Source organism: Colossoma macropomum, unplaced genomic scaffold (assembly GCF_904425465.1).
Source record: "Colossoma macropomum unplaced genomic scaffold, Colossoma_macropomum, whole genome shotgun sequence".
Classification (NCBI taxonomy): domain Eukaryota; kingdom Metazoa; phylum Chordata; class Actinopteri; order Characiformes; family Serrasalmidae; genus Colossoma; species Colossoma macropomum.
In genome coordinates this window covers 1700754-1716080 of record NW_023494799.1, presented here as the reverse complement: position 1 = coordinate 1716080, position 15327 = coordinate 1700754, and the positions used below count along the sequence as shown (strand labels likewise).

The window sequence follows — 15327 nt, the reverse complement described above, 5'->3', positions numbered from 1 at the left end:
TATGTGTTGGTGTTTGTGACGTCACAGAAACATTTAATTCAAATCAGGCTTATTTTCCATACATGGACTGTATGGACTGGAGAGTGAACAGTACATTTTGAAACGTTAGCATATGATACATCAACCTGTTTTATTTCTGAAATGTTTTCCACAGTATGAGCCCTTTAACATACTTATCGCGCTTATTGTATTTAAACTCTATTTTGAATATTTTAGTAATATTCTTAATTTATTGTTAAGTTTTAGTTGGCAACAAAAGAGTTAAAATCTTGAAACACCCAACAGAACATTATCCAATCAAGATCGTTTGAGTTTTGTCTGTGTTTAATCTAGAACAGCCAAAATATGTTCATGCAAAGAGCTGTTAATTTAGTGCTTATCTGGATCCAGATTAGCTTTGAGTGAGATAATCTCATATCATAGCCCATATCACAGAAAACTGGATTTTCTTTGCTTTTTTTTTTAAATAAGTCTTTCTTTCAAAACATACACTTTACTCGTCAGTCTATATATGATAATGAAGCAGCGAAACCCAATACATCTCTCTGTTTTTGTGCTGCCACAACATTGAACACATTTATTCAGTCTCTCTCATTCACACAGAATTTATAAGGAGTGTTTCACAAATGTTATAAGTAGACTTGAGGGAAAATAAAGGGTAAAAAATGCAGGATACGGGCCCTTTAAGAAGGTTTGTAAAGGGAGAGAAATGTAGGATATGGTCCTTTAAGGGTTTTTAAGGGTAAAAATGTAGGATATGGGCCCTTTGAGACGGTTTGTAAAGGGAGAGAAATGTAGGATATGGGCCCTTTGAGACGGTTCGTAAAGGGAGAGAAATATAGGATATGGGCCCTTTAAGACGGTTTGTAAAGGGAGAGAAATATAGGATATGGGCCCTTTAAGGGTTTTTAAGGGTAAATAAATGTAGGATATTGTTAATGTATATGGCTGTTAGCTTAGTGCTAACATATTACTAAAACGCCATTGGGTTTCTAGCAGAAAGTAGCATTACAGTGTTTTGATGTTTATGGCCTGAACTGAAGGCTTAGCTTTAGTCATGGTTCACATCATGGGCAGTAGCATAGCGCTAAATACAGGTGTGGACAGGGTCTGATTTATACTTGTTTTCCTTTGGACATTTGTATTATTAATATCATAATATTAATAATATAATATAATATTTGCCTCCTTGGGTGGAAGCCAGCCAGCCTCAATCATTAGCCACAGGCTATAAAACGTAATAGATCACTAATGAATAAAAGGAAACAAATACGGCGTGAAAGAGTGGACAGCGACTGGGCTGGCCTACAGGATGAAAGTCCAGAGCGTGGCACTCATGTAGTGACAGATTTATGAAAATTAAACAGAATAAAATGAGGTCACTTACCAATTAACCTCATAATGTTTTCACTCTAGAACAGGCCACGACGTTCTACAACGTTCTATGAAAAATAGTTTTTCATGATTCTAATTTAACCCCAAATAAGATGCTTCTTCAACCATGGTTCTGCATGGTGAAATGTTCTTCAGATTGATGGAGAATGTGCTGTATATGGTTCTATATACAACCTTTTTGAAAATGGTTCTGTGTAGCACCAAAAAGGGTTCTTCAGTTGTCACAAGCAATGGTACACTCTTAAAAACGTGCTGCTTCAAGGGGTTCTTTAGTAAAGGGAATGATTCTATTTAGAACCATGAACACTCAAAGAACCCTTTGCACGATTAAAGGGTTCTGGTTCTTTGCTCAGCGTTTTCCAGGCGGTTAAACAGAATATTACACTCTCATTTTCCGCTCACAGTCCAGTTTACTTCTTTCGTTATCCTCTGTAAATTAGTTTAGTGAATAGTTTTAACGGCAGTAGAATAATAAAGCTGGTTGTAGAGGTGCAACCAATTCATTTTACATCAGGCCTGTTCTCTCTTTAGTGTTTTTTTTATTTATTTATTTATTTTTTTGATTTTCCAAATTAAAAGTCTGTGTGCATGTAAAATCTGTTTGAGCAGGACAATAATCTGGGTGGTCCGGGGATGGACCAGCACAATCAGAATCAGAATCAAGCTTTATTGGCCAGGTTTGCTTACGCATACAAGGAATTTGGTTTTGGTGACAGGAGCTCACAGTGCGCAGTACCAGACGGACATTTACATGTAGTGAATAAAATAAAATAAATATAAAATATTACAAAATAAAATAAAACATGCATTCCTACCATCACTCACACACACACACACACACACACACACACACACACACACACACAGTCATACCTGTAAACCTTACATTGTGCAAAGTATGAGTCTAAAGTTAAAGTGCTGAGTGCAGCAGCAGTTAAAGGGTGTATAGCGGCAGAGAAAGGGATCAGTGAGGTAACAGTGGGGTGATAAGGCAGGTAAGTGGGGTAACAGTCAGATAAGTGAGGTAATAAGGCAGGTAAGTAAGATGCTAGAATAAACATTGGTTTGAGGCGGCAGTTCCAGAAGATGGAGTTGAATTAGATACTCTATACCAGTATTTATGAAGAGCAGTTTGAATATTGTTTTTGTGTAATAATTAACTGTTTAAGAGAGTGACGGCTTGTGGGAAGAAGCTCTTTTGTAGCCTGGATGTCCTGATCCTCATCTGGCTGAAGCCCCGGCCTGAGGGGAGGAGCTGGAGCAGGTGGTGTCCGGGGTGAGAGGGGTCTGTGGAGATCTTCTCTGCACACTTCCTGGTTCTGGAGGCATGCGGTTCCAGCAGTATGGGCAGCTTAACTCCAATAGTCCTCTCTGCAGACCTGATGATGCGCTGCAGATGATGCAGTGCCATACAGTCAGCGGGGGGCCACCTCATCAAGCAATCTGGGTAGCCAAAATAGACGCTTAAATAAAAATGTCTCTCAGGCAGATCGAAGACACATTCTGTTGGCATTTTCAGTCAGAGTGGACGGTCAGATAACAGGCAGGAAGGGAAATAGAGGGCATATTCATAGTTCAGGACAGGGAAACAGGTTAATACAGAGAAAAAATAGACACCAGAAAAGCACAGGAGGCTAAATTAAAGTAAACAAGGAATCAAGGTGAGCAGATTGGCTATTTTATACACAATAAAAGTCACATTAAGTGAATTACTTATGTATATTGCATTCTACGTAGGCAGATTTGAGCCTGCACGCACCTTTTTCCAGGTAAATTCAAATCATAATAAAATCCTTTCAGTGAACTACGAATCAGAAATAGCTCATATGACATCACAGCATGATTTGTTGTGATGACTGTGATATTTAATGTTACAGTGAAGGGCAGAGATAAGACTACCAATAAGATGTAACAGTTACTGTAACGGTAATTAGGAAAGAATTTATGATAGATAAGCAGTTTGACTTATTACAAATCTGTTCAGTGCAGGCCTTTACAACCTTTTCCGCCTGGTTCCTCTGACTCATCCGCTCGGTCCTGACACAGCGAGCCTGTCTTTGCCCTCAAACAGCGACACCGAGGGTCTGAATGAAGAGGAAACAGCTGGTGTGATTTCAGCGCTACGGTTGTTCAGCTCAGCGTAACGCTAATCAACTGCCAACCTCTTTTTATTCCTTAGAAGGAAGCATTCTGTACCTTTAGGACTGATATATGTAAATGAGCTGTGTTCTGATTGGTTGCCTTGGTTTGTGGTAAGATGGAATGGAAAGGGTGACTCTACAGATTCAGGAAGTGTTTGAACTGGATTTCTGTGCTGGATCATCACAAAGACACAGACACAGATACAGACACAGAGAATTTGATGCACAGGCGAGTTTGTGGAGCCCAGACGGTTAAAATGTTCTCGAGAGAATATTTGAGAACTTCTTAAGTTTTTTTTTTTTTTTGGTGTTGCATTTAAGAACATTTGGCCTCACTCTCCAAAATCTTCCTAAGTCTGTTCTTAAGTGTGTTCCTGAGGAAGGTCCTAAGAAAAAGTCTCCGTCAGATTCATGACGTGTTCTTAAAGCGCAGAACTGTTCTCACCTGTGTGCTCTTGAGTGTGTGTAGATTCTGTTCTTACCTAAGAACAAATCCCACATAAGAGAACGTTGGAGAATCAGGATCTTCGCCAAAACTGCATAAGTGGGTTTAAAAAGAAATTTCGGTAACACTTTCTATGAATGCCACCTTTGTAAGCATCTATAAACACATTCATAACATGTTATAATGCATTCATAAGACATAAACATAGCTATAAAAATTTATAAAAATGCATTATACGTTATAGCCATGCTTATTATGCATTATGAATTGCTAACATAATACATTATAAGTACTGTTCATAACAAATTATAAGAGCTCATAAGTCGTATCTGTCCGCTCTAAGTAAAGTGAAGCGTACTGTACTAAAGCCTCCTCCAGTGTTCAGAGTGAGGCTTCAAGTTGAAGTATTTACTGAAGGATTTACTGAAACACTAAAACATTCACAGTAAAGCACATTACAGGCTTCAAATGTCAGAGTTTAAACTAGAGCTGCCATCAGTGTTTTACCCAATGTGGGAAAGGTAATGTTCACCACCGTTAGCTTGGTATTTGTCTTTACTTTACGCTCTCCAAGCTGGGACTGACTTCTCTGGCACTGACATTATAACATGTTATTAACACTATTTATAATGCATTATATTAACAATTCATAATGTATAATAAACCTGGCTATAAAGTGTAATTCAGTGTAATTTTTTTTTTAATATTTACAACCACGTTTATAATGCCTTATGAATACATTATAACATGTTATAAATGTGTTTATAGATGCTTACAAATGCGACATTCATAGAAAGTGTTACCGAAATTTCTTCTTAGGAATGGATGGTGAATGAGGACCGATGGTTCTGTGTTGATACATGAACACTCAAAGAACCATTTGCATGCTTAAAGGGTTCGTTGCATTCCGAAAGGGTTCTTTAGTTTTGATACATAATGTGTTGTACATGGTCATATGTAGAACCTAATTGAAAAAGGTTCTAGATAGCAGCAAAAAGGGTTTTTCTATTGTTACAAGCTTGACTTTGTATCAGTAGCAAAATCTTTTTTGGTGTTGAACCATTTATATACACAACACATTCTCCATCTGAAGAACCATTTCACCACGCAAAGAACGGATCGACAGTTTAGAATCTGCGCTTTCCACAGTTTCTCCGCTCCTTTCAGTGAACGACGAATCAGAAATAACCATTATGACATCACAGCATGATTTGTTGTGATGACTGTGATATTTAATGTTACAGTGAAGGGCAGAGATAAGACTACCAATAAGATGTAACAGTTACTGTAACAGTAATTAGGAAAGAATTTATGATAGATAAGCAGTTTGATTTATTACAAATCTGTTCAGTGCAGGCCTTTACAACCTTTTCCGCCTGGTTCCTCTGACTCATCCGCTCGGTCCTGACACAGCGAGCCTGTCGTTGCCCTCAAACAGCGACACCGAGGGTCTGAATGAAGAGGAAACAGCTGGTGTGATATCAGTGCTACGGTTGTTCAGCTCAGCATAACATTAACACTTTTCCACTGTTTAGCGTCGAGGTTTTAGTGAGCTGCGTGTGGTTATCACTATTTTAACCCATTTCCGTGTCAGGCCACATACAAACAGCATCTGAACAGCGTTAAAGGGCCCATATCCTGCTTTTTACCTTATTATCTTATTTCTCACACAATGTTTCTGAGCTTTTATTTCACAAAACAATCATAGATCATTTTACATGACCTTGTTCCAACCTCTTTTTATCCCTTAGAAAGAAACATTCTGTACCTTTAGGACTGATATATGTAAATGAGCTGTGTTCTGATTGGTTGCCTTGGTTTGTGGTAAGATGGAATAGAAAGGGCGACTCTACAGATTCAGGAAGTGTTTGAACTGGTTTTCTGAGCTGGATCATCACAAAGATACAGACACAGATATAGAGACAGAGAATCTGATGCACAGGTGAGTTTGTGGAGCCCAGATGGTTAAAATGTTCTCGAGAGAATATTTGAGAACTTCTAAAGTTTTGTTTTGTTTTTTTTTTTTTTAAGAACATTTGGCCTCACTCTCCAGTATCTTTCTAAGTCTGTTAGCACCAAAAAGGGGTTTTTTATTGTTACAAGCTTGACTTCATTTCAGTAGCAAAATCTTTTTTGGTGTTGAACCATTTACATACACAGCACATTCTCCATCTGAAGAACCATTTCACTGTGCAACGAACCATTGAAGCATGCAAATAGTTCTTTGAGTGTTCATGGTTCTGCCTAAAAGAAAACATCCTAAGTTCGTTCTTAAGTGTGTTCCTGAGAAAGGTCCTAAGAAAAAGTCTCCGTCAGATTCATGACGTGTTCTTAAAGCGCAGAACTGTTCTCACCTTTGTGCTCTTGAGTGTGTGTAGATTCTGTTCTTACCTAAGAACAAATCTCAAATAGGAGAACGTTGAAGAATCAGGATCTCTAAGAGAACATTGGTGAATGAGGCTTCGTCAAAACCGTGTAAACAGATTTTAAGAAGGTATTTCTTCATAAGAAGCCAAAACTTCTTAAATGCAATTCTTGAAAAAACTTAAGAAGTTCTCAGACACTGTCTTAGATCATCTTAAATATTCCCTTAATATTCTCTATATGTTTATTGTTTTCTTATGTTGTCTGTGTTGCGTTTTACAGCTTAACATTAACATCGAGATACATTTTGAATTTGGTTATTTAGTTTAATCCACTCAAGGAGCAAAATGGAGGAAAAACATCAAACCAAACATTTAAAATATTTTAGCAAACAAGATCCAGAAGTGATGGAGGAAGAAACAGTCGACAGGAAAAGCGTCGGAGTTTGATCATCGATTTAGATCAAATCTAGTCAACTCTTACAGTCTGAGACACGTGAGGCTGTCGTTTTCAAGAATAAAACCCGTTCTTACAATTATTCGTAAGAAAAAAGTTAAGAAAAAAAGTTCTTAAGAACTTAGGTTATTTGAAGAATAACAATTTTCCATAACTTTTTGTTCCCAGCTGATTGATAAGTGGCTGCTATGGTATCCCAGGTGGTTGCTAAGGTGTTGCTATGTGGTTGCTATGGTATCCCAGGTGGTTGCTAAGGTGTTGCTATGTGGTTGCTGCAGTGTCACTAGCTGGTTGCTGTGGTATCTCAGGTGGTTGCTAGGGTGTTAATAAGGGGCTACTATGGTATGCCAGGTGGTGGCTAAGATGTTGCTAGGTGGTTGCTAGGGTGTTAATAAGTGGCTGCTATGGTATCCCAGGTGGTTGCTAAGATGTTGCTATGTGGTTGCTATGGTATCCCAGGTGGTTGCTAAGGTGTTGCTATGTGGTTGCTAAGGTGTCACTAGCTGGTTGCTGTGGTATCTCAAGTGGTTGCTAGGGTGTTAATAAGGGGCTACTATGGTATGCCAGGTGGTTGCTAAGATGTTGCTAGGTGGTTGCTAAGGTGTTAATAAGTGGCTGCTATGGTATCCCAGGTGGTTGCTAAGGTGTTGCTATGTGGTTGCTGTGGTATCCCAGGTGGTTGCTAAGGTGTTGCTATGTGGTTGCTATGGTATCCCAGGTGGTTGCTAAGGTGTTGCTATGTGGTTGCTGCGGTGTCACTAGCTGGTTGCTGTGGTATCCCAGGTGGTTGCTAGGGTGTTAATAAGTGGCTGCTATGGTATGCCAGGTGGTTGCTAAGATGTTGCTAGGTGGTTGCTAGGGTGTTAATAAGTGGCTGCTATGGTATGCCAGGTGGTTGCTAAGATGTTGCTAGGTGGTTGCTAGGGTGTTGCTAGTTTGTTGCTAGACAGTTGCATCAGAGTTTGATCATAGATTTAGAAATCTTGTCAACTCTTCCAGCCTCAGACACGTGTGAGTCTGTCGTAAGGTTAAGAAAACATTTAAGAAAGCTTTCAAGAAAACCACCTGTTCTTAAAATTATTCTTAAGAAAAAAAGTTAAGAAAAAAAAGTTCTTAAGAAGTTATTAAAAGAATAACAACTTTACGTAACTTTTTTCTTAAGAATGAAATTAAAAAACGCACATTTAAGATTTTCTTTCTTAAGACACTTTTGTGAATTCAGCCCCAGATACTGTGTATAAGTTGAATCAAATCAAATATCGACTGGAATAAATATTAATATCAGAAAGTCTAAATGCACACTGGCCTCCTCCTCTCAGTGAGGGTTACAGTTCAGTTTGTTTCAAAGTGACACCAAAGTGGAAAAATCTGACCCAAGGAGAGGAAAAAAACACACTGGAGTGATTTTTAAACCTTTATTTACAAATTTCACTTTCCACATTCTTGTCGATTTATGTATTGTCAGTAATTTCAAGTCATTGTCACCCTAAACAATCTGGATTAAGAAGGTGCGAATTTTAAAGGAACATTAAATATCATACACCCGACACACCCTTTTACCCCTGACGCAGAGTCTTCATTTAAATGTACCAGCAGTCCTTAGTTTCACAGTTTTAAAGTACAGCCTTTACCAGATTCAGCTCAAGTGTCATCACATTTAAATCACTGTGTACAGTTCATATCATATCATAGTTTATCTTCATTCGTTTTTCATATTTACAGTTAAACATGCTGTCAGAAGTCCGTGTCCGGGCTCAGACCAGGCTGAACTGGGCGCAGTAAACCTTTCAGGACTTACACTGCATTAATATAAACCAACAGACAGTAACAGGCAGTGGATATCACAGAACGCACTCCAGTAAACAAGGTTGGGAATGTTCACCGACTCAGGATCCCAGACTAACTTAGTGAGGTAGAGACGCTTTGTTTTCTCCTGTTTTGAGATGTTTTATGAACATGTTCTCTTTTTTATGTACATTCTAGGGCTGACCTGAACAGCAGTTTACAGGCTTTCAATATTTGTTGGTTCCTGAAATCACCCCTAAAAACAAAAATATTTTCATAACTAGAAAAGTGCACTTCCTGAAGAAAATGCAGAGTGACTGTGCAGCTTAAGCAGTTCCCAGGTGGCTGCTAGGGTGTTAATAAGTGGTTGCTATTGTATCCCAGGTGGTTGCTACAGTGTTGTAAGGTTGTTGCTAGGGTGTTGCTGGGTTGTTGCTATGGTATCTCAGGTGGTTGCTAAGGTGTTCCTAGGTGGTTGCTAAGGTGTTGCTATGGTATCCCAGGTGGTTGCTAAGGTGTTGCTAGGTGGTTACTATGGTATTCCAGGTGGTTGCTAGGGTGTTGCTAGGGTGCTGCTAGACAATTGCTATAATATTCCAGGTGGTTGCTAGGGTGTTGCTAGGTTGTTGCTATGGTATCCCAGGTGGTTGCTAGTGTGCTGCTAGGTTGTTGCTAGGGTGTTGTTAGGTTGTTGCTATGGTATCCCAGGTGGCTGCTAAGGTGTTGCCAGGTGGTTGCTAGGGTGTTGCTAGGTTTTTACTATGGTATCCCAGATGGTTGCTAAGGTGGTTGCTATGGTATTCCAGGTGGTTGCTAAGGCGTTGCTAGGTGGTTGCTAAGGTGTTGCTAGACAGCTGCTATAATATCCCAGGTGGTTGCTAGGGTGCTGCTAGGTTCTTGCTAGGGTGTTGTTAGGGTGTTGCTAGGATATTGTTAGCCGTTGCTATGGTGGTATCCCAGGTGATTGCTAAGGTGTTGCTAGGGTTTTTTCATGAAAAGCAGCACTGAGAACAAAAAGTAGATCTGTAGCCCAGCTATACAGTGAATACCTCATAATTTGTCATAAACTCTGTACTGAATAGTGTTTCCATGCAATATTGCGAGAATTCGCTTATCTTAAATATTTTCTGTACATCATTTCTTTTTTTAAGGCTGGATAAGACAAGTTGTAGTTTAGGCTACAGTTTTTGTAATTAAGCTTTGAATTCTAAGAAACAAATACTTAAGTATTTAAATGATCAGGTCAGCCCTAGTACATTCAAAAATCAGTACTCAGTGATACCACTATTAGCAGCATAATGTCCTTCTCTACGTCCTTCCCATAAATAGCTTTCGCAATTCCACACGTTTGGCCCCCAACACACAGCATTCGTCTCCATTTGCTACAGTACATAATTTAAAATCTCCTCAAAACAGGAGTACGTTCATTTGAGCATGACTCAAAGTTCAGAAGTTCTCCGAAGTCCTTCTTTACCCATCCAGTCTGTCGCTATAAAGATTCCACTTTCTGGGCACAAACCAGGTCACTGTTGACCAGTCTCCACATGGCCAGGAGGTCCCGAGGGAGAAGTTTATGTACCACTATCATGCTCTTAAAGAAGCAGGGCTCCTTGTTCAACTTGCTGCTTTTATTCTTCACCAGCCCGAAAGTCTTAAACGCGTTATGTTTTATGGGCGTCACCTGAAGAACCTCCAAGCACATTCCGAGGAAAACGTCATCGATGGGATACAACTCCAGAGTCTCGGAGACTAAGTAGAGCTTCCGGGCTATTGGTCCGTCCATCAAAAATCCGCCCCCTCCTGCATAGGGAGGGTAGTAGGTCTTATTATACAGGGCTTGCGGAATGTAGTACTTGTTCTCCTTCTTCCGGATGGGCCTGGCCTTAAAGAGAACGTCTCCAGCAAACAGGTTTTTCACATCTGCGCTGCTGTCCAGGTATTCTAGGATGTTCTGCACACTAACAAACACGTCGTCGTCCCCTTTGAAGATGTAACGGACGTTCCCGCAGTACGTGGAGAACCATTTCAGAAAGTGGGTCTCCTTCAGGGTTAGGTTGAAGAAGCTATCCATGAAGTCCCACTGCAGGATGTCTCCGTAGATGTAATCCTCAAACTCCAGAAGCTTCTGGTGGTTGGCCCTCTCCACTTCTATGGATGAGGTGCCCAGAAGGAAGAGGGTCTTGATCTTCTTGCCATTTATCACCTGCTCCTTGCCCCACGTTTGCCTGATGACCTCCCGGCGGTCGTGCTGAGAAATGACCGATTTGATGACCATCAGCAGGTGGACGTCGCCCGAGCACTTCTCTGGGTGGTTGAGTAGCATTGGGAAGTATCGGCAGTGCCTGTAGAGCAGGAACTGCCGGAAATTGGCCTCCAAACCGGCAAACCAGTCAGTAGAAGTGAAGTTCAGGTTGGCGCTGCAGTTGGAGCTGGTGATGTCCCAGGTTTTAGCTCCTCTGTTCAGCGTGACGTGTGGTTCCTCGGTGCTGGCCTCCACTCTTCGTTGATGTTTCTTCCAGAAACTGTTTGGACGTCGGTATAATCCCATCCTTTGCACGGCTTCCTCCACCGGAGTCTCCATCCGCAGCTGCCGCTCGATCTGGAACTGATCTTCGGAGCTGAGCGTGCCTCTCTGGAATACAGTCAGCATCACCACGGCCAAGAAGAACATCAGGCCCGCCGTCTTGTACACTCGCCAGCGGTCCCTGGTGGTCATCCTTGTGGGAACGAGCAAAGGAACCGTTAAGAGGACAGGATTTGCAACAAATACTTTGTGAATAAATTACATCCATTCATAAATGATACTCAGAGCAAAAAGGGTTCTACATAGGACCATAAAAAGGCTCTGTGACTAAAAATCAGAACCCTTTTTATTGCTATATAGAACCCTGTCATATAACCTTTTAACCATGAAAAAAAACATTTATGCATTCAGGTATTTCACTGAGGGGTCACGGTTCTATATATATAACCACTGCCTTTACTGTATATACGTACACTACACACACATATATATATATATATATATATATATATATACATATATATATATATATATATATATATATATATATATATATACATATATATATACAAAACCGATAACCAAATCTCACTAAATAAACAGCTGTTTTTGTGACAAATACCAATAAACAGAATTTTTAATTATTTATATAACTTTGTTTAAAGTTAGTTATTATTATTATTATTATTATTATTATTATTATTATTATTAATTTGCTTTATTATTTATTAACAATTTCCTTTTTTATCATGTTGTAACTTTATGTTGTCCCCAAAATATTGTAAATTGTAAATAAAGTGTTTTTTAAAGTTTAGGTTTTGCTGTCTAATGTATAGCATTTCAAACTACACTGTATGAGTTATTACTGAATAAAAATATATATATTATATATATAAATATATATAATTATGAAAGGTTACCCCCATATAGGTGGGGGGGGGGCAGGTGTGTGAGCACTATGGGTTTACAAATGTGTGCTCGAAAGACACTCTTGTGCAAAAGTTTGGGCACCCTGATCATGTTGATTTTCTAGGAGTAAACAATTAACGTTATTTACTTATTTTCACCTAGAAAATCAACAAAACATGGAATTTGACCAGGGGTGTTCAAACTTTAATGTGCAACTATAATATGTTATAATATGTTCCATATGAGTTACTGAATTCATTTGAGCTCATGCTACACAGTTCAGAGATCCAACTTAGAGGCATTTCCTTCAGGTAATGTAGGATAATCATTAAAAAAAGCCTGAAAAGTCCATATAATGACAAACACAGACTCACATGCTTTAACAGAACACTTGCATTCACTACGATGAAGGACGATCCATAAATGAAATCTACAAAATATCTATGATTCCTGCTTTTTAGACGTCTTCAGAGCGTCTGGTAACAGCTGGCACGTTTAGTTTCCTGGTCAATATTAACAAAGAGCTCTTTTGAAAACAGTATATTTACTCATAAATGTGTGTAGTATTACCAGTCGGTAAGATAAGATGATATAAGATAACTTTATTGATCTCCATAGAGAAAATCAATAGTTATAGAAGCACTCAAAACCAACTCTGGTCCAGATAAGTGTATAAAGTGGCTCTAATATGATGCGAATACTCCACATGTTTAAAATAATTCATAGGAAGCTGTAAATAATTAAGGCGTTTAAGACATTTTAGACATGCAGAATGAGGAACAGAGCTGGACATGATACTAAAATGACTACGAAATGAGAAAACTATAAATTTGGGACTCTGTCATTATGTAAATACAGTATTACAGTATATAAAATAATATTGAATAGAACAATTTTGAAGTTATTATTTTATATAAAAGCACAAAAAGGATTAACATGACAAAAATCTTTAACTTTTGAATGGCAGTGCATAATTATACATAAATACGAGCACACGTTTTATTTTAGTGACAATTTGCTTAGTAAATGTGTAATAATCAAAAATAACAAGTAGTTCATTAGAACCATAAAGTTTATTCTAAACTAAACTATTCTTAACTGAGTTAATCATCATCACTCCACCACTACAACAAAGTAAATTTCATAAATGCAACTGAAAACAAACACATCATGCCTTTCGGAGCCACAGTAAAACAGGCGTATTGAGTTTTTGAATGTATTTGGACTGTAATTGGTAATAAAACGGAGGTGAACAAGCTGGTGGGGAAGTGAGGGGGTGTGTAGGGTCCCGCGAGGCTTTAGCAGCGTTAACCACCAGCTTTGCCTTCACATAGAAACCAGCCTTATCAACTGTTCATTACTGATTAATCTGTTTTAATATCCAAATTATGCAAAACTTTTATTGCCTCTCTGTTAGTTTGGCTGCAGCCTGAGCACTGAGAGAAACAGTGTTTTGAACTGAAGACATCATTTGAATCTAAATAAAATACATTACAGCAGCGCAACGTCTGAGAACTGTGACACATATCAACACACTTTTTACGTAGACTCAGTTGTATTCCACTAAAATTGGTTCTTCAAGGGTTCTTTAGCAAATGCAGTGGTTATATTTAGGACCGTGATCACTCAAAGAACCATTTAAATGCATGAATGCTTCTTTTCATGGTTTAAAAGGTAATTCTCCATGACAGAACCTGTTGAATACTGTAAAGAACCTTTTCCAAAAAGGTTCTGTATAGCTTTAAAAAGAGTTCAAATCATAGAACTTGTTTTGGAGCTATATAGAACCCTTTTTGCCAAGAGTGTCTATTAGTAATCGTACATCTGCTGTTCATAAATGGATGTCATTTATAAACCTGCTCTATATGTGGTTCTTTAAAGAACCTTTGTAAAAATTATTATTATATATTATTATATATAGCACATAAAAAGGGAAAAAAGAACATACAGAACCTTTTTTGCTAAAATATATGGTATATATTACTATAGCGTAGATAGTATACTATAGTACATCTATATGAAACCAGTGTTACTCTTAAAAATAAAAGTTCCTAGATGGTTCCTGGCCTGGCTACAGGGTTCTAGGGAGATCCTTTAATGGGTACAGAACTGTTACATGATGTAGAGGTTCTGTAAGCTTTAGAAAGGTTCTGCGCACTCACACAGGTCATGTACAAACATCATTTGTTTAAAGAGCCATCAACTGAAAGGTTCTTTAGGGAACCAAAACTGGTTCTACTATCATGCTGTCACCCTTTTTAGAACTTTCCTGCTAAAATGAAATAATGAAGGAGGTCAAATGGAGCTGGAAGAGCTGCTGTACTCACATTTTGAGCTGTGCTGTTGGATCCAAACTGTTCTATTCCACTGTGTCTCTCTCTCCCTCTCTCCCTCTCTGTGGGCAATGGGCTCAGAGTGTCTCTGTCTGACTTTTTAAGCCTCTCAAGCCCCTCCCACAGGAGAACGGGTATGTACTTAGGCCACGCCCCCAAGCCTCTTAAAGGAGCGCAGCGTCTGCTGACACATCTGAGGTGCAGTAAACTCAGCTTGCATGTAAATGACTTGCTTGTTTGTTCACGTATGTATATTTTAACTTGTGAACTTCTTCCTCTCTGCTCTAAAAGAGACTTAATCCAGAATCAGAATCACTTTATTTCACCAAGTATGTTACATATACAAGGAATCAGTCTCGGTCAGTCACACACGTAACACACTGAACAGATCAGACAAACACAGACTGTTCACGAGGATTAAACTGAGAGACAAACACAATAAAAACACAATAAATAGAATAAGGAATAATGAAGAGTCAGTGTACAAGGAGCTAAAGAGATATGCATATGCAAGTCTTACATACAATTCATATGCAGTCTTATTCAGTGTCTGTATTTCCAGCAGTTGAGTTTTGAAGAGTTTAAGCTTATATGTTTAGTGCTGAGAAAAATATTGTTAAAAAAAGTAGAAAGTAAAATATATATATATATATATATATATATATATATATATATATATATATATATATATAAGGGTTCTCGAGGATAGTCTGTATATATATATATATATATAATCTGTATATAACATATATATATATATATATATATCTAATATATATAAGGGTTCTTGAGGATAGTGTGTATATATATATATATATATATATATATATATATATATATATATATATATATATATATATACATATATAAAGCTTTCTCTTCAGTGCGTCTCTCCACAGAATATATACAAATGTATAGATATGTATATAGACCTTTAACAATATATATGTAATACTTATCCACTAATTTGCATAT

The 15327-nt window shown here is 38.2% G+C and overlaps 1 protein-coding gene across 1 annotated transcript; it reads right to left on the bottom strand.

Annotated features, from left to right (window-relative positions):
- Positions 1 to 9412: 9412 nt before the first annotated feature.
- b3gnt7 (UDP-GlcNAc:betaGal beta-1,3-N-acetylglucosaminyltransferase 7) lies at positions 9413 to 14422 on the bottom strand. Its single transcript, XM_036587325.1, has 2 exons — positions 14347 to 14422; positions 9413 to 11303 (listed from the first exon to the last, which is right to left on the bottom strand). Coding segments are annotated over exons 1-2 (1230 nt in total). The 5' UTR covers positions 14349 to 14422; the 3' UTR covers positions 9413 to 10075.
- Positions 14423 to 15327: the final 905 nt, after the last annotated feature.